General features: G+C 48.0%; 1 protein-coding gene across 1 annotated transcript in view; it reads left to right on the top strand.

Moving 5' to 3' along the window:
* Afap1l2 (actin filament associated protein 1 like 2) overlaps window positions 1-25903 on the top strand; it is a 103279-nt gene that overhangs the window by 39569 nt on the left and 37807 nt on the right. The window contains exon 2 of the mRNA XM_038330541.1: window positions 23168-23296. Coding sequence (XP_038186469.1) covers window positions 23168-23296 — 129 coding nt within the window. The remainder of the gene's footprint in view (window positions 1-23167; window positions 23297-25903) is intronic.

Below are 25903 nucleotides of genomic sequence, written 5' to 3'. Positions count from 1 at the left end.
GAAAGAAAATGGGTCTGGGGAAATGGCTCAGTTAGTAAAATGCTAGAGGACCTATGTTTAGTTCCTGAAACCCACACTTTTAAAAGAGGATAAGAAAAGAAAAAGCTGGGGATTGCAATACAAGTTTGCAGTTCCATTGTTCAGGAGGTAGAGACGGATGGGTCCCTGGGGCTCGCTGGCCAGCTAGCCTAGCCTACTTGGCGTGTGCCAAGCAAAGTCAGAGGCCCTGTTTAAGAACACAAGGTGGATGGTGTGTGTGGTTATATTGGCTTTTTCCATAGCAAGAGAACTGACAGGCCGTGCAGATCAGGCTTCGGGAGGACCGCGTTCATTGTGTGGATCTGAGTTTCCGGCCGGGAGTGAGTCATCTTAAATACTTAGTGGAGATATGACTGAATGAGGAAACCACGGGGTGAGAAACACCAGGTCAGGGTTAGTGGAGACAACGCCGTACTCGCTCTGCATCAGGACTTCTTTGTTGTCGAAAAGGAGACAAGATAGCTCCACCGCTCGCAGGATTGGTATCAGAGTTGTCTCAGCCTGTCTGTCCCAACTTTATGTCATGTTGGCTCGAGCGAGTGCTGCCCCTAGACTTACAGTTTCCTGTCTGACCAAAGCGTCCTCTGGGTCAGCGTCTGTCCTGAGGATCAGGGGTTAGGAGTCTGGGCACACTCTCCTCGGATTATCTCACTGATATCTCTAGACCAACATTGTTAAGGCGTCACAGCAACACAAAAGAACTCCACACCTCCCCAGACAAGTCTTGCCTGTTATCTGTCCATGTTTACATCCTGATCCTGGCCCCATGATTTTACCAGAAACAAATACCTGAACGTGAGGGAGCTTGTGGTACCAACGTGTGCATTTTGCTTGAAAACAAAACCCAAACCCAAACCAACATATCCACGGTTGGAGAACCTCTGAGCCTCAGGTGTGAGAGACTGTCTGGGTCTGTGGGGATGTGAGCTGTGTTTGTTGCTGTTTGTCTGGGAAAGAAAAGTGCTGTCTTAGTCAGTGTCTCCTGCTGTGAAGACACACGAAGACACCATGACCACGGTAGTTAACCGGGGCTGGCTGACAGTTTCAGAGCTTTAGTCCATTATCGTCATGGCGGGGAGCATGGCAGCAGGCAGGCAGACAGGGTGCTGGAGAAGAAGCTGAGAGTTCTACATCTAGATCTGCAAGCGGCAAGAAGAGAGACTCTGGGCTTGGAATGGGCTTTTTGAAATCTCAAAGCCCACCCCCAGTGACACACTTCCTCCAACAAGGCCATACCTCCTAATCTTTTCAAATAGTGCCATTCCCTTGTGACCAAGTGTTCAATCTGTGAGCCTGTGGAGGCCATTTTCTTTCCAGTAGCCAGGAGTTCTTAGGGTTCAGGAGAGTGGTCCTAGCCAGGTAGATGTTTTTACCTTAGTCCAAATATATTTCATTTTGAGCAGTACCTCTCCCTTACTTGCGAAAGCTTTTGTCTTCCTCAACATTCCCCCGAGGAACAAAGCCAGTAGGATATCTATCTAGAGAGATTTCCATCTCTCAGATCTCCCTGTATGAGGAAGGAGAGCAGAAGGAACCTACAGTCATGATCACAGAAACTGAGAAGTGTCAAAATCTACAGCTGGCAAGTTGGAGACTGAGATGGGTTAATGGCACAGTTCTGTTTGGGGTTCAAGGCTTGACAACCAGGAGAGCTGCCACTCAAACTTCTAGAAAAAAAAATACTTGTCATTCAAGACCCAGAAGGAGCCAAGTTGACACTTCAAGACCAAAGACAGGAAAAGACAAATGTCTCAGCCAGGGTAGCCAGGCAGGACGAGTTTCTCAGTCTTTTCAAGATTTTCAGTAGGTTAGAGGAGGATCAGTCTCACCAGGAGGACAATCCACTTTACAAATCTATTGATTCAAATATTAATCTCATCCACAAATGGCCACACAACACACCTAAAGTAACATCTGACCCTGTCACCTTGAGACATACTATCTATCAGCTATCGGACTTTCTCTGTGGCAAGCGTTCTTTGTCCTTAGCTCTGGTAAGGCTCAAGTGTCAAGTATGTGATGTTGGGGTCCTTGGTGAGACAATACAAGACAGAAATAAAAACCCGGGTTTTAGCAACGGGATGTTTTCTTCTGAGATACGATTGGCTTCCTTTGCCTCTGGCCCTAACCATGGTGGCATAATTTTTTAATAGGTGAAAACAAGATGGGCAAGATAGTAATTATCATACTGTGAAAGCTGCCTGGGGGTCCTTTCGTCCTGGTTGCACAAAGAAAGCCAAGATAGCACTTGTTGGAAACCCAGCGTAGCCAGAGGGCGCTCCCATTAACACGCTGCCCCAGCCAAGCCTTGCCTGTCCACCTGCAGTGTGACTTGGATACACACTGTACTAAGAATGACAGCGTGGCAGGAAATGTAGGTTCATCTCCAAATGTTTAGCTGAGTCACCAGGGGTACAGCGTGCAGAGTTATCTGTTGACAGATGTTTCTGTCCCGCCTGGTCCCACATCCATTTAGTCCCAAAGAAACACATAGAGGTCTACATTAATCATAAACTGGTTGGCCTAGTAGCTCAGGCTTCTTATTAATTCTTTTTTACATCTTAAATTAGCCAATAATTCTTGTCTGTGTTAGTCACATGGTACCTTTATCAGCGGTACCGTCTCATCTTGCTTCCTCTGAGGCTGAGCGACAACTGCAGACTGAATCTTTCCTCTTCCCAGAATCTCCTGTTCTCGTTGCCCCGCCTCTACTTCCTGCCTGGAAGTTCTACTGGCCAGTCAGCATTTTATTAAACTAGTAGAAGAAACAAATCTTTACAGGGTAAAACCATTGTCCCACAGCAGTTATCCGCCTCCTCTCTGCCCTGTCCTTCCCCAACTACTACACGGAGAAGCACAAGCTGTGCTTATACATGGGACCCACAAAATACATTTGAATGGTGAATTATTTTATCAGCAAACTTTTAAAAAGTCATATAGTCTTTGTAATATCAGAAGTCATCTTAAACCCAGTAGGAAAGTAGTTAGCTTTTGCAGTTTGGCCATCCATGCTTAGCAAAATAATTGCCATGCAAGATTTGTTGACCAGTTTGTCAGGTATCTCGACAACTCAATGCCACACACCAGATACTTGGTGGTGGTGGTTTCAACATCAGCTACCCAAGTCTGCCTTTCATCGTTGCCTTTATTGTTTTTGCTGTTCTCGGAGGGCTGGTTTCATCAAGGCACTATGAGTTGGATTGAAATGGACTAGCAGAATTGTTCTGCATTTTTATTACAGATCTAAGCAAACAGTAGTAACCCCTTAGATGGACCTGCATATCTCTACTCTATTTCAAATAACAGTGGGTTGCTGTATTTCCAGTTTTACTCTGTGTACATGGAGGAAGACATGATGAGGGAGAGCAGCTGAAGCCATGGGAGAGGAGTCAGCGGGATTCGAATTCAGGTCTGCTTTACTAGTCATATGACTTTGGGAAAGTTGCCTAACCCGGATCTGTTTCTTTATTTAAGGGATGAATAAACATATGTACATGCATGCATGCAAACATACACAGTAATACATGTGTGCATGCATATATATGTACACACATATATACAAGTACAAACACATGTATGCACACACATGCATACATAATACTAAAAGTACACATAGGTGTATTATAAGCCTACATCAAATGAGGTAACCTTTATCATCATTTGGCTGACTATTCTTGTTATTGTTTGAGTTTTTGAGACACGTTTTTGCTATACAGTCTAGGCTGGCCTTGAACTCTTTCTCATTGCCTCTCCCTCCTAGGAGAAGGCATTGGGCATGCTGCCACACCTGGCCTGACCCTGTGTTGGTTAAAGCAGCTTTTCTCTTGAGGCTTGATTCTGCTCTCTCTTTAGTTGTCTTCCTATTATTTGCAATACTCTTCACTGTTTCAGCAGAAATTGCTCAGTACAAATGTGTCACACATGTTTGCTTCTACTGTGACACAGCACATCCAGAAGGTGGGGGACAAAGGAGGTGCCTTTGTTCCTAGGTTTTGTATCTTTGTTTTTGGTAATTCAGCTTTGGGCCAGTGACATGATTCAAGGGGTGAGGTTCTTGCCCTGAGTACCTAACAGACATGAGGGCCATGCCCAGAACCGCTGTGAAGGTGTGGGGAGACAAATGACTCCACAGATGTCTTCTGATACCACACAGGCTCCGTGCCACATGCACATACATGCACATATACACACATGCATGCACAGACACACACATACAGACACACACTCACACAGACACATACATAGACGTGCACACACATAGACACGCACACGTACAGACATGTACAGACACGCACACATACAGACACTCACACATACAGACACGGACACACACACACACATACAGAGACATGCACACACACATACACGGACATACACACACATACCAGTAATAATTTTAAAAAGTAAAATTCAGCTTCATTTCTAAGAAAGCAACTCCTCAATGAAGCTGGGATTCAGAACTGGGATTGTCTTGGGAACACTGACTCCAAAATTTGATACCTGTACTGCAGAAATGTACTTTGGGGTTTATGGTAGAAAATTTAAAAACAAAAAGAAGTTGTTTTTAAATAGAAGAAAGAAACTGTCAAAGAAGTTTATCAATATGCTATGTCCCCCACAAGAGAACGGAATGTAGCTGGATGCACAGGAGGGCTGAAGACTGGACCTCAGACCTTATCTGAAGGGCAGGGCAAAGGCAGCATTACCGTATACTACTGTGTAATGTGCAGCAGAATCCTGGCTTGCTCATTTATGACACTGGGAAACAGCTGTATTGGTTACTTTTCTCATCCCTCTGGTCACATACCCATCAGAAGTAATTTAAGAAAGGAGAGGTTTATTTGGGCTCACAGGTTAGTGGGGTCCATCATGGTGGGAGAGGTATGGTGGTTGGGGCATCCATCCTTGGTGGCAGGAGTTTATGGCATGGCTTACTCACATCTTGGCAGATGAGGAATCGGAGAGCTGGGGCCGGAACCAGAAACCATATCCCCTTCAGTGTCCACCCTACATACCTGTGCTGCTGGCTAAGAGGCAGGTCCCAAGGTCCCACACTGACACAAGACAGTGCTGCCTACTAAAAACAAGCACAGGGGCCTGTGGAGGACACTTTACATTGACAGAAGGGCACCTACAGAGGGGCCTGTTTGTCCTTGCTCTTTCATTGTTTAGCATGGCTCTGGCAGAGAGCAGGCGGTCCACGCGTCTTCGAATGGACCACTGACTATTCGTCTGTCACCTGAGAAACATGGTGAACAAGAAAGGGCTCAGGCTGGAGAGGTGTTCAGCTCTTAAGAGCACACCCTGCACAGGACCCAAGCTCAGTTCCTGGGACTCATGTACGGCAGCTCACAACCACCTGTAACTCCAGCTTCAGGGGAATCCGATGCCTGTGGCCTGGGTGGGCACTGCACTCACGTGCACATAGCCACACACAGAAGCAGACACAGACACATAATTAAAATGAAAATACATCTTAGAAAAGGCTGCAGTGGGAGACCCAGGCAGGGAGTGCTGGCTGCCGGAATGCTGATCACACACTTTGGGATACTGGTACATCAGGGCCAAGGGGACAATCAGATTGGTGCCTGCAGGAATCTCTAGGGAGAGTGGTTTCAGCATGGAAAGGTGGCTGTGGACCATTTCAGGGTACAGAGTTGCAGAAGCTAGAGCAGAAAGAAGAGACTAGGCAGGGAGACAAGCAGTTAAGGATCCCTTGAGATTGGCCAGGGATGGAAAGGAGACGCGAATAGAAGCCAACGCGAAGAGTGGTGGGGGGCCTGGAGTGGGGTGTTGACAGTTTTCTTTTCAATGATTTGGTTGAAACATGAAACAAAAACAACCTTCCGGCTCAAAACTCAGACACCTTTGACTTGTTTGTATAACAGGGATTCAAGGGCTTCACGGAGAATAACTCTGGGAGAGCACTGGCCCCTGTGCAGAGAAACAAAGCACAGCTTACACCAAGTGAGCCCCGGTCTAGGTTGAGCTGGTCTGAGTCTCCTGCCCTGCACACCACACTTTGAAAAGCTCCTCTGGCTTCCTCGCTGCCCCTGGGGAGCTCTTACTGAAGAACGCCCTCGGTGAAGCAGGGGGCTTAAGATCAGCTTCAGAAATCACGCGGGCAGGGACAATTTCAGGATGGGAAGTTTTGGTTTGCTACGAACTCGCTGTGAGACTTGGTGCACACTGTGTACCTTTGTGCACACTGATTTTCAAAAGATGATTTCTCCCAGTGTTATTCTTCCTAAGCTACGGGTGTTAAATATGCACATGGCCTCAGGTTTAATCCCAGCATGAAATAACAACCATAAAATGTTCTGTCTCTAGTGAAAGCTTTGTACCAGTGCTCTCCTATAAAACATAAAATCCCAACTCATAAATATGTACACATATACATGCACATGTGATTTCAAGTTATATGTAAAAATTTAAACATATAAAATAGGCATAGTTAGCTTTAAGTATGTATTTTAATCTGTGCATCCCAAATATTCCAACATCAAAATTCCATCTTTCTTCAGAATTCCACCATTCTTTCACAAGTACAGGACATTCAGTTCAGGGCAGCCCCATCTTATGTACTTAATCATTACATGTGGCAAGGCATGTCTCTGCATGAGCCTCAGGGAGGAGCCAAGTTTACTTGAGGGTGGTTGTTGTCTGGCTCCTGCCCATAGCCCTATAAATTCCCTAATCATAACTTAACATCAACCTGCTGAAAACCTGGTAAGGTGCTTGGCCTGATGCATAAGTCAGGTATTCCACAGGCTGAGGCCCAGGGATTGCAAGTTCAAGACCAGCTTGGGGCACTTAGCAAGACCTTGTCTCAAAAAGAGGGACTGGAGAGATGGCTTGTAGACTGAGTTTTTTGTCCTGCCTAGTCCCACATTCATTCAGTTCCAAATAAACACGCAGAGGTTGATATTAATTATAAATTATTTGGCCTATTGCTCAGGCCTATTACTAACTAGCTTACAACTTAACCCACAATTCTTATTTATGTTTAACCACGTGACTTGGTACCTTTTCTCAGTAAGGAATTCTTGTCTTGCTTCCTCTTTGTCTGGCTGGTGACTGAGTCTCTGCCTTTCCTCTTTCCAGAACTTTCCTAGTCTCATCACCCTGACAATACTTCCTGCCTGGCTCCTGGCCAATCAAAATTTTATTAAACCAATACGAGTAATAAATCTTTACAGTGTATAAGAGCATTATCCCACAACATTTCCCCATTTTTCTTTTCAAAACAAAAACCCTGAATCTAATCTTTTTTTAGCTTTTTTCCTGACCATTTTTCATAAAACTTGTAAACAACACTCCAAACAAAGACAAACATCCATAATCCATTTTTTGGAATGAGGGCATAGTTTTCTAGGCTACTTCCTGTTGATTGGGGGTACTGGTAATCTTATGGGGACCCAAACAAAATTTAAATTATGGTCAAATCCTGACTGGAGTATTCTGTGAGGCTGGATCATCTCAGTTAGCGGTCTTCAGACTGTTCTGGATGTAGAACTCAGAAGAAACTGCAACAGAGGTGCTCTGAAATGTTGGACCATCTGGATTGTCTGTTCCCACTGGAGATTTTTCAGGAGATCTTCCTCTATCATCAAACCTTATTTTTCTCAACCCAGAATGAATCCACAGCCTCTCATTTCCTATGGGATCAAAAGCAAACCCTATTCTCCAAAGTAACATATCTTCTGACTTAAATTTTGAAGTTAAGGCATTTTCAAAATATATAGGTTAGATTAATCTAGCAGCATTTATAATCAAATGTCTTTTAGCAGTGGTTGCTCCTTCCTCAACAGTCAAACAATTCAAAAATAACACAATAGCCTGCAGTATCCAGACTCTCTGTATATTTTTTGTCTTTATGTGACTTTCTATTACTCTATTTTTAAAGAACTTTATCCTTTTTTCTCTCCCAGGCATACATATATTTTTAAACACACTGTAAACCATTTAGAAGGTTTTTTTATGAATCTGTCTTTACTGTATATCTCTATCTTTTTTTGACCACATGACTCTTTAATCTGCTAAGTGATATGACTACAATTAAAGCAGAGGCTTTGGGGACTCGCTTCATCCATTCCTTGGTTTCCTGAGATTCTAGCTTCATGCCAGAGGTACTGGCAGGAACCTCATTCATTGCCACAACTCTATGCAGTTTCTAGGTCCATGCCACCACCAAGAAGCATGTCGTCAACAGCTCATAAACACCATTTAAGTCTTGGTACCATGACCTCGTAAAAGAACCTTGCAGTTTTTGCTGCTAATGCTGAGTCAGGAAGCCTCTTTTAAAGGAACTGAGCCTCGGCTTGCCTATAGCAAACAGAGTCCACCTGAGAAAACACTGCTACCAAGAGGCCATGCTTGACTCTTCTTTTGTGTTTAGAATCCTCTCTCAAGTTCTTTCAGGTTTTGTGTAGATGTAGTTGTCAAACTTTGGTAGCCATTTGTTGACTGAAGTCTCTATACTGCCCAGCCCCACAGCTGTTCAGTCCCAAATAAACACACAGAGGCTAATATTAATTACAAACTGTTTGTTTTATACCCCACTTCACTTCCTGTGCAGCTCAGAGTGCACTTCCTGTGTACCCTGAGCTGCACTTCCTGTGTACCCTGAGCTGCACTTCCTGCGTACCCTGAGCTGCACTTTCTGTGTACCCTGAGCTGCACTTCCTGTGTACTCTGAGCTGCACTTCCTGTGTACCCTGAGCTGCACTGCCTGCGTACCCTGAGCTGCACTTTCTGTGTACCCTGAGCTGCACTTCCTGTGTACTCTGAACTGCACTTCCTGTGTACTCTCAGATCCACTTCCTGTGTACCCTGAGCTGCACTTCCTGTGTACCCTGAGCTGCACTTCCTGTGTACTCTCAGCTCCACTTCCTGTGTACTCTCAGCTGCACTTCCTGTGTACTCTCAGCTCCACTTCCTGTGTACCCTGAGCTGCACTTCCTGTGTACTCTCAGCTCCACTTCCTGTGTACTCTGAGCTGCACTTTCTGTGTACCCTGAGCTGCACTTCCTGTGTACCCTGAGCTGCATTTCCTGTGTACTCTGAGCTGTACTTCCTGTGTACTCTGAGCTGCACTTCCTGTGTACTCTCAGCTCCACTTCCTGTGCACTCTCAGCTCCACTTCCTGTGCAATCTCTGTCCTGTCCCATCAAGCTATAAGCCATGAGGGATCCCAGCTGCGCAGTCTTGCTGCTGTGCAGCTGCCTGCCATCTTGCCTTCCCCTCCACAGTGTTATAACCCCTCAAACTGAACTAAAATAATTCTTTCCACCCTAGTTTGCGGCGTAGCAGCTAACTAACACCCTCTCTCTGAGCCCAGTGCAGTTCCCAGATCCTCAAAAGGAACAAAAGGATTTTTTGTTTGTTTTCTTTTGGATAGACAAAGACTGATAGATAAATTCTTTCTGGAAATAATGAGGCAATTTTATCATTTGTTTATTTCATTCAGTACAAATATTTGTATATTTTGCTGTAGGAATATTAACAAATTCAATTCCTGACCATTTCTCAGACCCTGCTGAGGGAATCTGTACCATAGAATATTTCTAAAATCTGTAATCTTTGAGAGTTTCAAGTGGTATTTTTCAAGCTTTTTAAAATAGTAATTATGGTCAGAAATTCAGATTGTATCCTAGGATACACATACACACACACTCCTTTCCAGCAGTCTTGTGCTTTGTGGACCATGGAATTCCTTCTTTCCATTCCTCACTTCTGAGGCCACTGGAAGCTTAAGAGTCCTCAGCAACTCATCCTCAGGTCTTCTCTCCACCCCAGGTGTTAGCGTGGCTCCTGTTTCTCAAGGTGGCTTTTCTGTTTTGTTTTGCTTTGTTTTGTTTTGTTTTTATGACTCTTTCCCCACACTGCCTTCATTAGATTGGTTTTGAATTCCCCTTACCACATAGCCTCTTGTTTTGTTGGGGGTGCTGGGACTTGAACCCAGGACCTAAGTGTGTACTTATCACTTAGTCCCTGTGTAATCTGCTTTAAAAAGCAACTATTCCCTAGTGTACAGCAGGCTCAGATGAGTGGACTGGGGGCCAGAAGGACTTATTGGTTCTGAGCTGGGTGACCCTGGCAGAACTGGGCTTGATAATGCCTATCTCAGAAGATAAAGTAGGATTTCATATGAAGACTGCCTGGCTCAGATTCCAAGGTCAGAAATGTGCTGTGGTAGTTCACTAGTGAAGGAAACCTAACCCAATCTGTCTCAAACCAACAAACGAGATGCCTAGTTACACGTAGTGGCAGAATAGAAAAACTAGTTGGAGTTGTAGCTGAATCTAAGTGCAGGAACAATGCTGTCTGGACTCTTCGTGTCTGCTTTTCCTTTTAGGTAGGTTCTTCCTGGAGATGGCCACTATTGCCTGAAGCTGACCGTGAATGAGGAACGGTCCACGTCCTAGTCACTCCCAAACTGATGCTCATTGCTTTGGCTTTGATCACATTTCCATTCCAAAGCCAATCCCTGGCAGCTGGAATGGAATGCTCTGATTGGTTAGATCCAGAGTTCTGTAACCACCTGTGACATCAGTGGTGGTGATTCTGGATTTACTCAAACCCCGAGTGCTGAGAGTGGGTAACTAATTCTTTAGTCATCATGAGGGGATATCAAACCACCATGACAGCACAAGTTGGCTGTGAAGGGGAATTTTATGAGTGGTTCAATGGAAATAGGAAGTTCCACTTGTAGGCGGAAGTTGCTGTCTCACCTGCCTGTTCCCAAATAACCATCCCAGAGGCTTATATTAAGTGTAAATGCTTGGCCAATAGCTCAGGCTTGTTACTAGCTAACTCTTACACTTAAATTAACCCATATTTCTTATCTGTGATTTGCCATGTGGCTTGGGACCTTTCCTCACTCAGTATGACATGCCCCTCTTGCTTCTCTATGTCTCCCTGAGACTCTCTTGACTCTGCCATCATCTTAGTTTGGTCATACTGCCTATATTTCCTGCCTGGCTACTGGCCAGTTAGTGTTTTATTAAGCCAATTCGAGCGACAAATCTTTACAATGTACAAGAGGATTATTCCACAACACCCCTCCCCACTGAATGTGAATATCAGCAACCCATACACTACACGTGTGAGTTGGAAGAAAGTGAGCTGAGCACCCCGTTTACTTCTCATTGCTCCCTCCCTGTGGATGTCATGTGGCCAGCTGCCATAATGGACCGTTCCCTATAATGTGAGCCAAAATAAAGCTTTTGTCACAGCCACAAAAGGAGTAACTAACACAGAATGGGAAGGGCTTCCCAGATCACGACTCATGGCTGTTGTGCTTTGGTTTGCTTTGAACCCAGGACCCTGTGTTTCCTTCTCTTCTCTTTATTTTTAAGTTACTTCCTTCTTTCCTTTCTTCCTTCTACCTCCTCCCCATTTGTCTGTGGAGCTAGAATCAAAGCCAGAGCCTTGTTCATGCTAGGAAAGCACCACACCAATGAGCAACATCCTTGCCCTCAAACTTAGCTGCAGTCTAGTGTGGATGGAAGCTAGAGAAGAGGACACAGCCGCGTGTATCGGCTGCACACGCTTACAAATCATTCTTTCCAGAGCAGTGCTGCTTGTAGTATCATGTTTGCTCTTTAACTGGGGAGGCGTTGCGGTAGGTAGAGAGATGGTGGGAGCAGAGGCAGACGGGGAGACATGAGAAGACACAGAAAGACCTGACAGCCACCTCAGCCCCAGACTGGTGCCAACTCTGTGTTTTCTTGCCTGTTTCTGGTGTCAGTTGAGGATTTATTCATATTTATGTGTATGAGTGTTTGCCTGCACTTGTGTGTGTACACCACATGCATGCCTGGTGCTTGCAGAAGCCAGAAGCACATGTTGTATCCTCTGGAGCTAGTTATAGACGCCAGTCATAAATTGTCATGTGGATGCTGAGGACCATAACCAGGTCCTCTGCAAACGCGGTTAGAGCTCTTCACCACCGAGCCATCTCTCAATCCCACCTCCCACCTCCACTTTTACGTTTAACCTGTTGAAACCAGTCCTAAGTCACAAAGCTTTGAAAATATTCCCTGTCTATTCTCAGTACTGTGAGTTTCTGGGAAGGTGGTTTTCTAGGAAAGCTTAACCCAAATTCTCCCTATGCCTTTCTTCTGCCCTCTACCAGGACCATTTGGTAGTCCTGCAATATCAAATAGGGATACCTCCCATCACTTTTCGGAAGTCGTTTTATTGAAATTATAATACATAATGCGTGTGTTTCTAGTAGTGTAGGGATAGGGCTGAGGGTGAGACGGCTCAGTGGAGGAGCAGGATTCAGTTCCCAGCCCCTGTGCCAGGCAGCTCACGACCTTCTCTAACTCCAGCTCCAGGGGCTCCAATACCTCTTTCCATGGGTACACACACACACACACACACACACACACACACACGAGAGAGAGAGAGAGAGAGAGAGAGAGAGAGAGAGAGAGAGAGAGAGATCATACACCCACACAAGCACAAAATACATATAAAAGGATAAAATAAAGTCGTATAAGTGTTCTTATATCTTTTCACACAGAATTAGAGCTTCTACCTAACAGCCGACAGGCCCCCTTTCCGCTTTTGTGGGCCCACGTTTCTGCTCTTCCCACCAATCTTATGGTAGGTACTCTCCCGAATCACTATCTCACCAACATTGAAACAAAAGTACAGCAAAATTGATTAAGTCCCCCAAGACCAGGAGCCCAGAAGCTGGTTCCCAGGGTACTCCAGTACTTTAGGGGAGCATGAGAGACACTCCAGGTTCCAGTGGCCACGAATGTTCAGACCAGACAACGCGGCTGCAGGCCCAGGAAGCCTGTTTCTGCAGCCTGACTTCCTCAGCACCCGAAGGAAGGGCTTTTGAACACTAACTGGAGTGCAGGGAACAGCCAGGGCCTCCTGGCTGGTGAACTCCAGCTGGGGCAGTTGGATGGCTGGAGCCAGTCTTGACACCTTGTCGGCAGAGTCCTGTGTATTGTTGTTTACTGACTATAGGTTACCTTGGTCAGATTCCGGGGAGGAGCAGTAAATTCGGACAGTTCAGGCATCTTTCCCTTTCTGCTCCCTGGTGTCTGTCCTTTCTCTAACTCAAGCCTCCAGTGAACTGGGACAAGCTGAGATGAAACAGAAAATGTAGTGAGCTACTGTGCTGAGGAGGAGGGAGGACAGAAGGAAGGACGATCACTTCCACCAAGAGATAACGGTCTTTCTGATCTTCCAGCTTTCCTTCAGCACAATATCCCCAGACCTCACCAACGCCCGCCCGGCAGCCTGGCTGAGGCTGAGGTGGGCTGCGCCTGCTCTGTGTTTTGCCTTGTGGAGAGACACCAAGCCGGACCTTTGTGCCTTCCACCCACACACCCCGCCCCAACCGTGAATGACGCTGCCCATCTGACAGAGTGCATCTCAGGAATGTCCTCACTGGGGTGGGGAACAAAGGCCTTCTAATCCCAAAGCCTCTTTGTCTGGCCTGGACCCCGGAGGCCACAGAGACCTGGAGTGTCTCGAGTTTGCTCTCGTGTGCCCTTGAGTGGCTGGAGAGCTGGGAGGGAGATCTGATTGTCCTGGTTTCTTCTCTGCCCTTTAGAAAAACCTCTCAGAATGCCATGCTAGGAGCAAGTGCCTGTGTCTTCCCGGGCCATCGGCCATCGGCTACCAGTGTGGGCCCTCTGCCCATCCCAGGTGGGGCCTGGAATTACGGCCAGGGACTGGCAAGTCCTTTGCCTAAGCTACTGAAAGGACCCATCTAACTTCTTTTATCAAGAGGAACTTTGTGCCTGTCTGTCTGTCTGTCTGTCTGCCTGCCTGCCTGCCTGCCTGCCTGCCTGCCTGCACAGTGTTCAGCAGGGGTTTTCTGGCTTTGAACGATGACCTATTTGGGCGTGGCAGTGGAAGTCAACCCTGAACATACGCAGCCCTTGCCCACACAGAGCTTCCAGGGCCTCTACTCATGGGACACATAGAAAAACAATGTGGCTCACCAGACAGCTTGTGCTGGTTGGGCTGGGTGGACAAGAACGCAGCAAAGCACTGTGGTGGCAGCCCCTTAGCAGGCCCAGAGTCCTTTCTGCCTTGTAGCTTGGTGTAGTATCCTCAGCTGTCACCACATGAATCTCTGCAGGGCCCCGGCTTTGGGTTGGGGGACTCCAGCTGGCTCCTTGGCCAGGACTGGGACTCTGCTCCCAAGGGAGGCCTATTCCATTTGAGAGGTCGGCCCTGAGCAACCCCAGTTGTTTCTCCAGTATTGTGAGCCACAGCAGGCATCTGTCACATGTCCTCCTCCCCTAGCTCTCTCAACTAATCTGGGAATGAGAGTAAGCCATACAGAAAGTGTTTCAAGTGATGAGACCCAAAAGATAGGTGAGAAAAAACAGATCTTGCAAAAATGATGGTCAGATGACCCTGGAAGGTCAAGCCCGGTGGGAAATAGAGTGTTCACTGCTAGTAAAACCCTTCTCCCCTCGGCCTCTCCTTGGAGCGGGAGATAAAGAGTGACTTCTGGAGTATTTATCCTGGAGAAAGTTATTTACATTACTGGCCAGTCCCCAGGGTCCGAGTCCACTGAGGGCCTTCTGCAGGATTAATCTTCCACTTACCCAGTGGGATAGAGAGCTGAGTTGGGCGGTGTATAAATACTGAAACATCTTTTCTCCTCGTTTTCTACATCCTCCTGTCCAGAAGGAAGAAGAAAAATATTCCAAGTGCATCTGAGTTCATATAACAGGCGCGAACCTACAGAGGTCTGTGTGTAAATCAGAGCTGAGTTGTGCAGTTTGAAGGGACCGCGTGGTGTGAAAAGGCTGATCGCAGAACAGATTGTTTGTTTTGATGAGCTCATTTATCCCATCTTCTGGCCCAGCAGAAACCTTAGTCGTGTCTTAGACTCACCTGGGAAACTTTCAAAGTTCTTGAAGCCCCAAACCACTACTGGAGCAATGAGAGTGGCTCCTCCAGGCCTGGGCCCCAGCATGGGGACAATTTGTCTTTGGTGTGCATGTCTCAGAGAACTTAGAGAAGTCACTGCAGGTCAGCAGTGTGGTGTCTGCGGGAAAACTCACTGGTGTGGAGATGTAGACAGCTCCTGGGTTAGTGTAGAAGGGCCCGGCGGACGAGCGTAAAACAGCCTGACATCCATAAAATGGAGCACTCCACAGCAAAGAAAAGGGACAGACTTTTCAGCTACCCTGGCCTGAAGATCTGCCTTCCTCTTTGAAGGGAATCCATGCTCTTCAGCTGAGTATGCCACTCTGGGGGGGATGTATATGGAGCCCACCAAGCTACCTCCAGCCTAGCAATCAAGGTGGCACATGCAACCCAGCCACATCTCCCTTACAGACTTGGGCATCGTGGATGCCTCTTGTTAAGGTAAAGGGGCTGAGCTCTGAAGGCCAAGCAGCTCCCACGCTCTGGGCATAGGGAAAGGTTTACCCTAAGGAATCATTTTTGAGTGGTGGGTATTTGCTATATCATGATTGTGGTGATGGCCAACTGCAGCTAATTATGTTTGCCAAGCATGAGACAGTCAAATGGAGCATGATATAGCATGTGAGTTTTACCTCCATAACCTATCTGTTAGAAAATAACACCCCCACACCCCAGTGAGTAGGTGGGCAGAATGTGATTAACCCATAGAATAGGACTGCATTTTCATAAGCAGAAAGTGTTCACACCTGTTGTAACATGTGACCTCGAAACCATCATGCTAAGTGAAGTAAGGCAGACACCAGGCCACATGTCACCTGATTCCGCTCACAGGATATATCAAGAACAGGACAACCACAGAGATGGAGCAGGTTAACGTCAGGGGCTGTGGGAAATGACTGCAGAGTGGGATTCTGCTGGGGGTGCTAAAGCCCTGGGACTAGAGAACAGTACAGTCACACAGCTTTGCGTGTTTTCACACCACAGGACTGTAAACTGTGAAATAGTCAATGGTGTGTTGGTGGGTAGGTGTGTGCACAGGCGTGCATGTGTCCACCACTGTAGGGAAGAAACAAAGGAATCCTACTTCCTATTAAGGGGTGTGCACACAGTAGGTTCATTCTTGGCACTTTTGAAGAAATGGGTCATTTGGACTTTGTTCTCTCTCCTCAAGTGGGGTGAAGGAGTGTTTTTTCTGGGTGCTGATCCTGCAGACCTGAGGTCCTTTGCCCATAGGGAACCTGTACGTTATTTTCAGCCTCACCGCCACCTCTGCACGATACCGTTGCTTCTCACAGAGTCCTTCCCAACATTCCTGACTCCCTTTGGCCCCCTGCAGCTGCATTCTTGAGGATGCTGTGCCTGGTGGCTTGGTCTTGAGATGCTTCTGGGAGAAGAAGAGGGGATGTGTGCATGCACATCTTTCTGGAATATGGTTTTTATAAAGAACAGGTCTGCTTCGTCTGGTGTTTGAAAGGAAAATCAGGCTGAAGCAGGGCTCTCCAGAAGTCCAGCTGTATAAATAAAAGTATGCCTGAGACTGCAGGGGATGTGAAGCTGTGCTTGGTGTACAGGGGAGAACTTACTGCTGGGAACCTAGTGACTGCCCAGGGTGAGCCAAGCTGGGGGGGAGGGTCCTGAGGAGGACCTAGTGACTGCCCAGGGTGAGCCAAGCTTGGGGGGAGGGTCCTGAGGAGGACCTAGTGACTGCCCAGGGTAAGCCAAGCTGGGGGGGAGGGTCCTGAGGAGGACCTAGTGACTGCCCAGGGTGAGCCAAGCTGGGGGGGAGGGTCCTGAGGAGGACCTAGTGACTGCCCAGGGTGAGCCAAGCTGGGGGGGAAGGGTCCTGAGGAGGACCTAGTGACTGCCCAGGGTGAGCCAAGCTGGCGGGGGCGGGGGGGGGGTCCTGAGGAGGAGGCCAATGAATCGGGCAGTTACACAGTCTCGCTCTGCGTGGGCCTTGGAAGTCCCAAACAAGAATCTGATTGATGATTTGTCACCCCGAGCAGACAGCCCTGAACTTTAACAGAGCCGAGATGGAAAGCCCACACAAGGGCCTACAGTTTCCAGAATGAACTGCCTTCTTATTTTCCCCTCTATCCACTGAAGGACAAGGAAGAAACCAAAGTGAAAGTGGGGAGGGGAGGGGGGGATGGAGGGGGGCGAAGGGAAATATGATGAGCAGGGTCCCTGAACTCAATGGGACAGCCACATTCCTCTGAGGGGTGGCCTGCCCTTCGGAGCCCTGGAGGTTGAAGAATGTCACAGCGGTTGGTGCAAATTGGCACAACGCCTCTGTTGATTGTTATTCCCAAGAGCCTGTAGCCAGAGCCCTGAAAGATGTCTGGAGAGGATGGCTGCCTTGCTGGATGTCTGTTATCTGTTATGTTCACCTTTCCCATTAACTTAGTAAGACTTGGAATCACCATGGAAACAGTCCTCTGGGTACCTATCAGGGCATCTCCAGAATGGTTTAACTGGGCAAGGGAGACCCACCCTACATGTTGAGTGGCACAGACTGAATGCAAAAGAGAAGGGGTCCTGAGTACCAGTGTTCATCTTTCTCTGCTTCCCAACCGTGGATGCGGTGTGCCAGCTCCCTCATGCTCCTGCCACCCATGCTTTCCCTGCTCTGACTTTACACCCACATTGGTGCCCAAAGAAACCCTTCCCTCCTTAAGTGGTACCTGCCTGGTATTTTCTCACAGTGACGTGAAAATTAACTATTACCGTATCCAAACCCACAAAGCCTGACTCTTGACCACAAGGGGCTTGTGTCCACCCTGGCATGGCCCAGGACAATTGGTTTGCATAGAAAGGAACCAGGGGAGATGGAGCTGGCAAGGGAGGTGAGTGCAGATGCTCGCCTGTGGCTTCGTGGAGGGAGCACGTGGGTAAGGGATGTAATCCCGAAGAGACGGGAATGCTGGTGCGTGCTGGTCCCAGAGTCTCACACAAGTCTTCAGGCCCGTGTCTCCTACAAGCTATGTCTCTCTTCATGCTTGCCCCTTTCCTAAATGTTCTGGAAAGGTTCAAAGATCTCAGAGTAAGGCAAACTAGGTGCTGCTGTGTCCACCCCTCCCCCATAGTCTGTTAGGTCAGGAAGCACAGCCCCAGCCCTGCTGTCCATGTCTGGTGGCACTGTGTGTCTCTTACGCATCTAAGCGTCTTCCCTTAAAGACCCTGCATCTAACAGAATGCTCTTCAAGTACCCTTGGCTCCACCTGGCTCCTGGCTCCTCTAACCTTCCTCTTCTGGTCTCTGAACTGCTGCTTGTTGATTATGAAGGACCAGGAAGCAAGAGCGGTGGTTCTGATCGCTTGCAACAGCTCGCTGGAAGTGACGCCAGCTGACAGATTGCAGGTGGCAAGTTCTTGAACTTGGACACACTTGGGTTTGAACCCCACTGTCACTGTCCCTGGGGTTGCAGTTGCTTTGGGTTGTAATCCAGCCTCAGTACTCCATTTCCACAGCTGCACTTGCAAAGCGGCTGTGGGAACTGGAGATGGTGGGGTCCTGCTGGTGGCATGGTGCCCAGCCGTCCTGGCTAGGTCAAGCCCTTGTCATTGCCATCTCTACTTGGGCAGTTATCTCACTGGTATCCCCATCTGTTGGTTTCTCCCCACTGTGTTCAGGGTTTCTTATCTCCACTTGGTGGATGAACACTATTGGGTGGCTCTGATCACTGTCTTAGTTTTGCTCTCAGGATTCATGCTCTTCTTTGGAAGCCAATTCCCCACCAGCGCCCATGCCCTGTGTGCCTGGGGCACAGGGCCACTCATCCAGTAAGCTCTATGCATGCTCCAAAGATCAATGGTAAATTCTTCTCCCTGCTAACCCCCAGCCCTTGCCCAGTCCTCCGCATTCCTGGAACATTGAGACATTCCTATATTAATCTGGTTTCGCCTCGTATGCTCAGCAGATAACCCTGGGGCTGTTGAGGACCCATCTGAGCCACTTTTGTCTGCCTGGGGCCAGGCATACTCTTTGGCTTAGTTTGCATTTGCTGTGTGAGACATAAACAAAGATCGTTTTCCAGAAACCGGGTGGCTTTTGGGAAAGGATGAGGAAGTGAGGAGGCACTTCCAGTGGCATCCTTTTTCCTCTTCGGGTCGTTCTGAAGTGGTGGCAGAGGCCTGGCCTCTTTGAGAGGTCCAGAAGTTCAGGGAAAACACAACCTAGACCCCAGTTTCCTCACAAGGCCCTTTCGCTTTTCAAGTCCACCATCCCTGTGCTTGTATCGTCCTCCGCTAGCCCTGTTCCTACTCTGAACTCATTGTAGTCTCAGCAGATAGGGAGCTTGTGAACAGCTATTCAAAGTACAGTGGACCCCCACCCATGAAGGCCTGGCACTCTGGGGATCGGATTCTGTCTTTTCACGCATACATCTACCCTGGTAAAGAACTTGTTAGCTTTATGGCAGGCCAGGTTTGTGTGCTGACTGCTGGTGCTCCAGGTTAGGGGGTTGGATTAGAGGCATCCCTCTCTCATTTTATGTCAGGTAAGCGCTGTCATTGTGCCGCCCCTCCCCCACCCACTCAGTCTCACTCCAGCCATTGCCAGGGCTGTTTTCCTTCTGTCCATCTGCCCGGCTCCTGCAACGCCTCACCTTGAATGAGAACCTTGTTAACTCCCAAATTTAGTAAGCCTGGGGCCAAGGTGGGGGCTCCAGAAGAGAGGCCTTACTGGCTCTGATGTTAGAATCTCGCCTAGTGATGGGGCCGCCAGGATCCTGGGTCCATCCTCTAGGGATGCTTCCCGTTCCTTCTGGTGATGAGTCTCCTCTTTAATCAGAAAGCTCGTGTCCCACTTGGGTAGACGTGTGACTACCTGGAAGCTCCCTTGTTCTCTGCTCTGCCTTCTTTGTGCCCAGCGCACTCTGCCTTTCCTGCTCCCTGGTTACTTTGAACCTGCTTGATGTGTCTGTAGGTCTGATAAGCCATGCCAGGAAGGCAGGGGAAGCAGGGGAATGGGTAGAGGCACAGACTTCCAGCAACAATTCACTGGCTCCAGATGGTTTTAAAGTATGGCTCAAGCCAGCCCTGGTTGATACCAGCCTGTACAAGCCCAGCTACTACTCCAGAAGCTAAGTTAGGAGGATTTCAAGTCCGAGACAGCCTGGACAGTGCAATGGGTTCAGGGTCAACCAGGACAATTTAGTGAGACCCTGTCTCAAAAAGTCAAAAGAGGCAGGGAGAGAATTCAGTTGGTAGAATGATGGCCTAGCATGTGAGAAGCTCTGGGTTCAGTCCCTGTATCGAAACATTGATAATGATGGTGGTGGTGATGATGGTGATGTTGGTGATGGTGGTGGTGATGATGATGGTGGTGGTGATGGTGGTGATGGTGGTGGTGGTGATGATGATGGTGGTGGTGATGGTGGTGGTGGAGATGGTGGTGAAGGTGGTGGTGATGATGACAATGATAAACTGGTCCACGAAGGCAGGAAACTCAGGCTGGACACAAGGAAAGCAAGCACCAACACAGGTCCCCAGTGGTGGGTAAGCTGCCAGGACCCAGGTTTTAGAACAGCCCATTCAGTTGAACTTGTAAGTTGGCTTCAATCAGACCAGTTGGGAAAATTATAAATTAGAAAAGGCATAGAGGGCATAGCTCAGTACAGTGCTGGCCACACACATATGAGGCCTGGGTGCCAGGTGGGTATGTCTGCATGTATGTTTCTGTGTATGCATGTATGGAAAAAACAAGCTAGAAAGGCAGAACAGATCCCTTGGAGAAGCCTATCTGTTCCAGTGTTTCAGTGAGGTGGGATAGGCCAGGTACTGGGTTTTTAGAGCCAGGAATTCATTTTCTTGCACTCTGGCCTTGACATGCTGTGTGTAAGTGGGTGACCTTGTTTTTACTTCATTCTCTCACTTAGTGAATACTGGACATTTTGTGGGTGCTGTGGAGGTACGAGCTAAATGCAGAGCCCTTTGTTGGAGGGTGTACTTACACGGGGCCACAGGCAGCTACAGTATGACCCAGACAGCGTGATAAGAGGGTACTGTAAGCTTCCGATTGCCACTATGACAAATAACCAACCTCAGGGACTCACGGTGATACAAATTCATTAACTTATATATAGTCCTAGAGTAACAAAACATCCACTGAACCCTAATCCTCCCAGAGATGACCCATCCCCCGCTTCCATCTCACAGGGTTCTCTTGCATTCCTTGGCTGATGGTTTCCTATTCTAACCTCAGAGACAGTATTGTGGCAACTTCACTCCTTCCTGGCTCCTGCCCCGACCTCCTGTCTTCTCTCCTCAGCTCTCACTCTTTCCTCTTTTCAGTGTGCTTGTGCTGGCTGGGACTCACCTGGAGAACCCAGGAGCATCTCCTTCCTCCAGTCCCATCTGTGAAGTCCCTGTTGCTGTGCAGAGCAGTGTAGATGTCTTTTGGACCAAGATTGGGCCTTCCTAGAGGCTGAGTTGGTGGCATGAGGTTATCTTTCCAAAGATCCTGGCTGTTTTAGAGGCTAGCCAGGGTGCTGGGATGGATGCTGTGGAGAGCAAGGCCTGGGGGGATGGACAGCATTTGGACAGAAGAGGCACTCACTATAATGTGTGAATCCCCAAGATGGTGGCCAAAGAGTACGGCAACAACTGTGGTGGGTGTGCCTGTAAGACTCTGGGGAGAGGGCTGGAGAGATGGCTCAGAGGCTAAGACTCTGGGGAGAGGGCTGGAGAGATGGCTCAGAGGCTAAGACTCTGGGGAGAGGCAAACCAGGAAGAGTTCTTTGTCGTAGCCATCCATGAGCAGGTTTGTAGTGGTTTAGAGAGCTATATGTTCCAAACTAAGATCAGCTTAATAGCTGTAGCATTTCAGTGATGGAAGAATTCCTTTTCTCCTTTTTAACTGAAAAATCTTTTTCATACATTATAATTCAGATCATAATTTTCCTTCATCTCCTCCTGGGTCCTCCTACCTCCCCACACATCCAACTCCATGTCTTCCTTTTCTCTCTCTTTAGCAAACATACAGACAAAAGGAAACCCAGAATTAAAAACAAAAACAAATAAAAAGGACAAGAAACTCCCACACACACACTCACACACACAGACACACTCATACACACACTAGGCGCACACACAAACAAAACCCATAAAAACACAAAATCAAAGTCGGAAGTCATGCTATACAAGCAGTAAGCTGAAGCCTGCCTAAACAAAGCAATATGAGACAAAACATAAACAAAGCATCCACAGAAACGCCACTGAGTTTGTTTTGAGTTAACCATCTACTGCTGAGCCTGGGGCCTGCCTCTAAGTGTGGTTACTATACCCTGTGAGGCTCAATTACAGAAAACCGATTTTTCCTTTGTAAGCTGTTGTCAACTGGAACTGGCTTCTTGGTGAGGGATGGGAGCTCATGTTTACTCCCCCGTCAGCACAGGGACTCTGTCTGGCTCGGACCTGTACAGGCCCTGTGCATGCTGCCACAGACTCTATGAGTTCATATGTGTATGAGTCCTGTGTGTCTGGAAGACACTCTTTCCTTGGAGTCGTCCATCCCCTCTGCTTCTTCCCGCCTTTCTGCCCCCTCTTCCGCATCGCTCCCGGAGCCCTAAGGGAGAGGTTGGAAGAAGGCATCCCATTTCGTACTACTTATTTCAAAGTCTCTCACTCTGCACATCGACCAGCTGTGGGTCTCTGTATCACCTCTCTTGCAGGAGGAGGTTCTCTGGTGATGACTGGATGGGGTACTGGTCTACAGGGATAGTGGAATACCGTCAGGGGTCATATCATTACTTAGCTCCTTTACCAGAGCAATAGTATTTGGTTTGATGGAAGAACTTTTAAAAAGAAAGCATTTATCTAAATGACTTGAGAAGGTGAAGTTGCAAGACTATTGTCCCTTGGGAGAAAGATGAGAATCCTAAGCACAGCTGGGTCATAGCTCAGCAGCCAGCAAGGCCTTCGGAGGGCGTTTTCTCTCCTTGTTAACCGTGAAGGCGGGCATCGGTAATGGAGGAGATATCCAGCCAGGCCACCACCACTTCACCGGCAAGTGGTAGGCCTGTGACTCCTTTGGGGTTGTCTGTCTCAAATTCAAGAGCCTGCTTTTCTCCCATGGAGACTCTGGAGCTGAGAATGCCCTTCTCAAGCCTCACAGGGGCCCCTCCAGCTGGGACCACAGGTCCTTGGTGGGTGTTGCTGGGTCTGTGGAGAGGCCGTCCCTGAATACTTTCTCCTGTGTTTGTCTCTAGCCCTGGAACAGCTGCTGACAGAGCTGGATGACTTCCTCAAGGTTCTAGACCAGGAGAACCTGAGCAGTGCAGCCTTGGTGAGGAAGAGCGGCCTGGCGGAGCTCCTGCGGCTTTACACCAAGAGCAGTAGTAAGTGTGGCCCTGGGGCCTCAGGTACCCACAGAGTGCTTGTCTGACCAGGCTGTAGCGCAGTGTCATGGGGGCCTTTTGTAACACACCTTCATTTTCTCACATCACCAGAGGCCAGCTGCCTGAGAGCCGGGAGTGTTGGGAACATTTGGAGTCCTGGCCTCCAGCTGCTCTTCCCTGCTAGAGATCTTTACTTTCCTTCTGATTTGAGTTACTGAAAGCTGTGTCAAAGTTGTTTACCAGCTCTGCTTCACGAGCACGCGTTGCCTTGGCTTTGAGGATCAGAGGATAAGGTTTTCACCTGCTGGCCCACTTGCCTATTGGGTATATAAGCCTCCATGGTGCCACTGAATAAAGGGCTTCTTACCAGTGACTAGAGGTCCGTGTCCCTGTCTCTCTGTTGGTATGTGTTTGTGTGTTTCAACCTCCAGCCCCTTGCCCGAAGCTCGCTAACTATATGGTAGCGCTTAGAGCGCAGACAGGCGTTGTGCGCTTCACAGGAGTCAGCAAAGCTGGCTCTTTCTGAGGACTTTCTCCCTGGCATGTTCTCACGAGGCCACCTCTGTGTGTATGTCTTCTAATCTTATCTTGTCTTATCTTATCTTATCTAGCCACATGGACTAGGATCACCCTGGAACCTCAGTTTTAGGCTCTCTGTCCAAATAAAAGTTCTGAAAGCCCAGAGACTAGGGTTTGCTCTATGAATGGGCACAGCTGAGCTCATGACAGCGGTCCATGGCAACCTGACTTGGCTGGGAACCCTCTTCACACTCCACATACCGGGGGAGTGGGATTTTAAGTGGAGCATGTCCAAAGCCCTCTGTCCCTACTGGTTAAAAGAGAGGAGACAGGAAGTTGTTAAGAATGGCCAGGGCTTCCTTGGGTAACAGGAGGTTGTTATGAAAACCTAGGGCTTGTGTGCTGCCCATGGAGGTTGCACTTGTATGAATTCATTTCTTTAAGACAACTCTATGCGGTTGGTGCTATTCCCACACAGGGAACTCAGGCTGTGGAGTGTAAATACCATGACTAGTATTATGTGGCCTGAGGGGGAGAAGAAAATATAGTTTTAAGATTATAAATTGCAGAATCATGAGTTCATAATTTTCCCACCATTTTTTGTGGTAGAATTTACATACAATAAAGTGCACAGACCTTAAGTATGCAATTCAGCAACTTTTGATAATTGTATACACCAGAGTAGCCCCTATCTAAAACTATACAGGATACTCCAGAGAATTCTCTCTTCTGGGAAGATGGCTCAGTCAGTAAAGTTCTTGCAGTACAAACTTCGGAAGACCCGAGTTTGATCCCCACCACCCACAAAGCCAGACCCTTCACAGGCACCTGTATTCCCATGGGGAGGTGGAAGTGGGCAAATCTCCATAGGGTGCTAGCCAAGAAAAGTAGGTGGGAAAGATACCCAGCCTCAATCTCTGGCTTCCACCTGTACCTGCACAGGTGAGCCCGCTCACATGTAAACACAGCCACATTGTGTACATGCATGTATAAATAGAAGAGGACTCACACACACACACACACAGACACTGTCAACAAAAGCCAAAGAGTGATTAAGGAGGAACATTTCTAGTTGACCTCTGACCCCTACATGCATATGCACATACAATTGTTTTTCTTAAATCCAGCCTTGCTCTGTTTTCTCTAATCTCCTTCCCATCTCCACGCCACGGCATCTGTTCGGGAATTGTGTATAAGTGCCATCATTCTGGGTCTACTGTGGCTCCCTTTGGAGACTCATTGGAGCTGTGTCTGTAATTGGTTCCTTTCATCTCTGGAATGTTCTGCCTGTATTTACTTGCTTGTGTCTGTGTGGGGTGTTCACGTTTTCTCAGCGGTGAAGCGGGAAAGGCTGCCGTGAATGCGCCTGTGTTATTCTTCCACTCGGGTGGTTTCGTTTGTAGTAAATTCAGAATTGCTTTTAGAAGAAAAGCTTTGCGAAATCCTGGCAGTGGAGTCCAGCTGACTTTTATGCCTGTGTTTGTGACTAGATCCTGTGTGAGGACAGTGAGAGCCATCAGAGGGCATCAGATCCATCTGCCTCTCAGCAGGAGTGGCCACCATCCCTGCCAGGGGAAGGAAGTATTAACCTGCTTCAGTTGTCACAGTCCAGAATGCTCCCTGAATCTAGCCTGAATCTCGGGCTGTTCTTTGGGGCTCCCTTCCCTTTGTTCCCAGTAGAAAGTATCTTCCCTGTGTGGCAATAATAAAGTTGAAGTGTGTTCCTAGATCCCTGTAGCCATTCCCTTCTGGAGGAAGCATCCTGGATACCCACTCCCAGTCATCAAGGGCCTCTCCAGGAAACTGCACAGTTCCCAGGCTCTTAGCTTTGTATCCGCGCCTGCCAGGCTGCACATCAAAGCAGCACTGGTGGGAAACAGAGGGGAATCCACACTACAAAGAGGAAGGTTAGAGAGGGATGAGTCACCTCACAGAGGACTCATTGATGGAACCCTTCAAACGGCAGGCTCCCAGACCTTTAAAGATGCAACACTGTAACATTGTCATAAATCTGTAACATTGGAACATTGTTATAAAGCTGTAAGTTTGTAACATCCTTATAAAGACAACCCCTGTGAGAAAGCTGGC

Source organism: Arvicola amphibius, chromosome 1, assembly GCF_903992535.2.
Source record: "Arvicola amphibius chromosome 1, mArvAmp1.2, whole genome shotgun sequence".
NCBI lineage: Eukaryota > Metazoa > Chordata > Mammalia > Rodentia > Cricetidae > Arvicola > Arvicola amphibius.
This window is presented reverse-complemented; position numbering and strand designations above follow the sequence as displayed.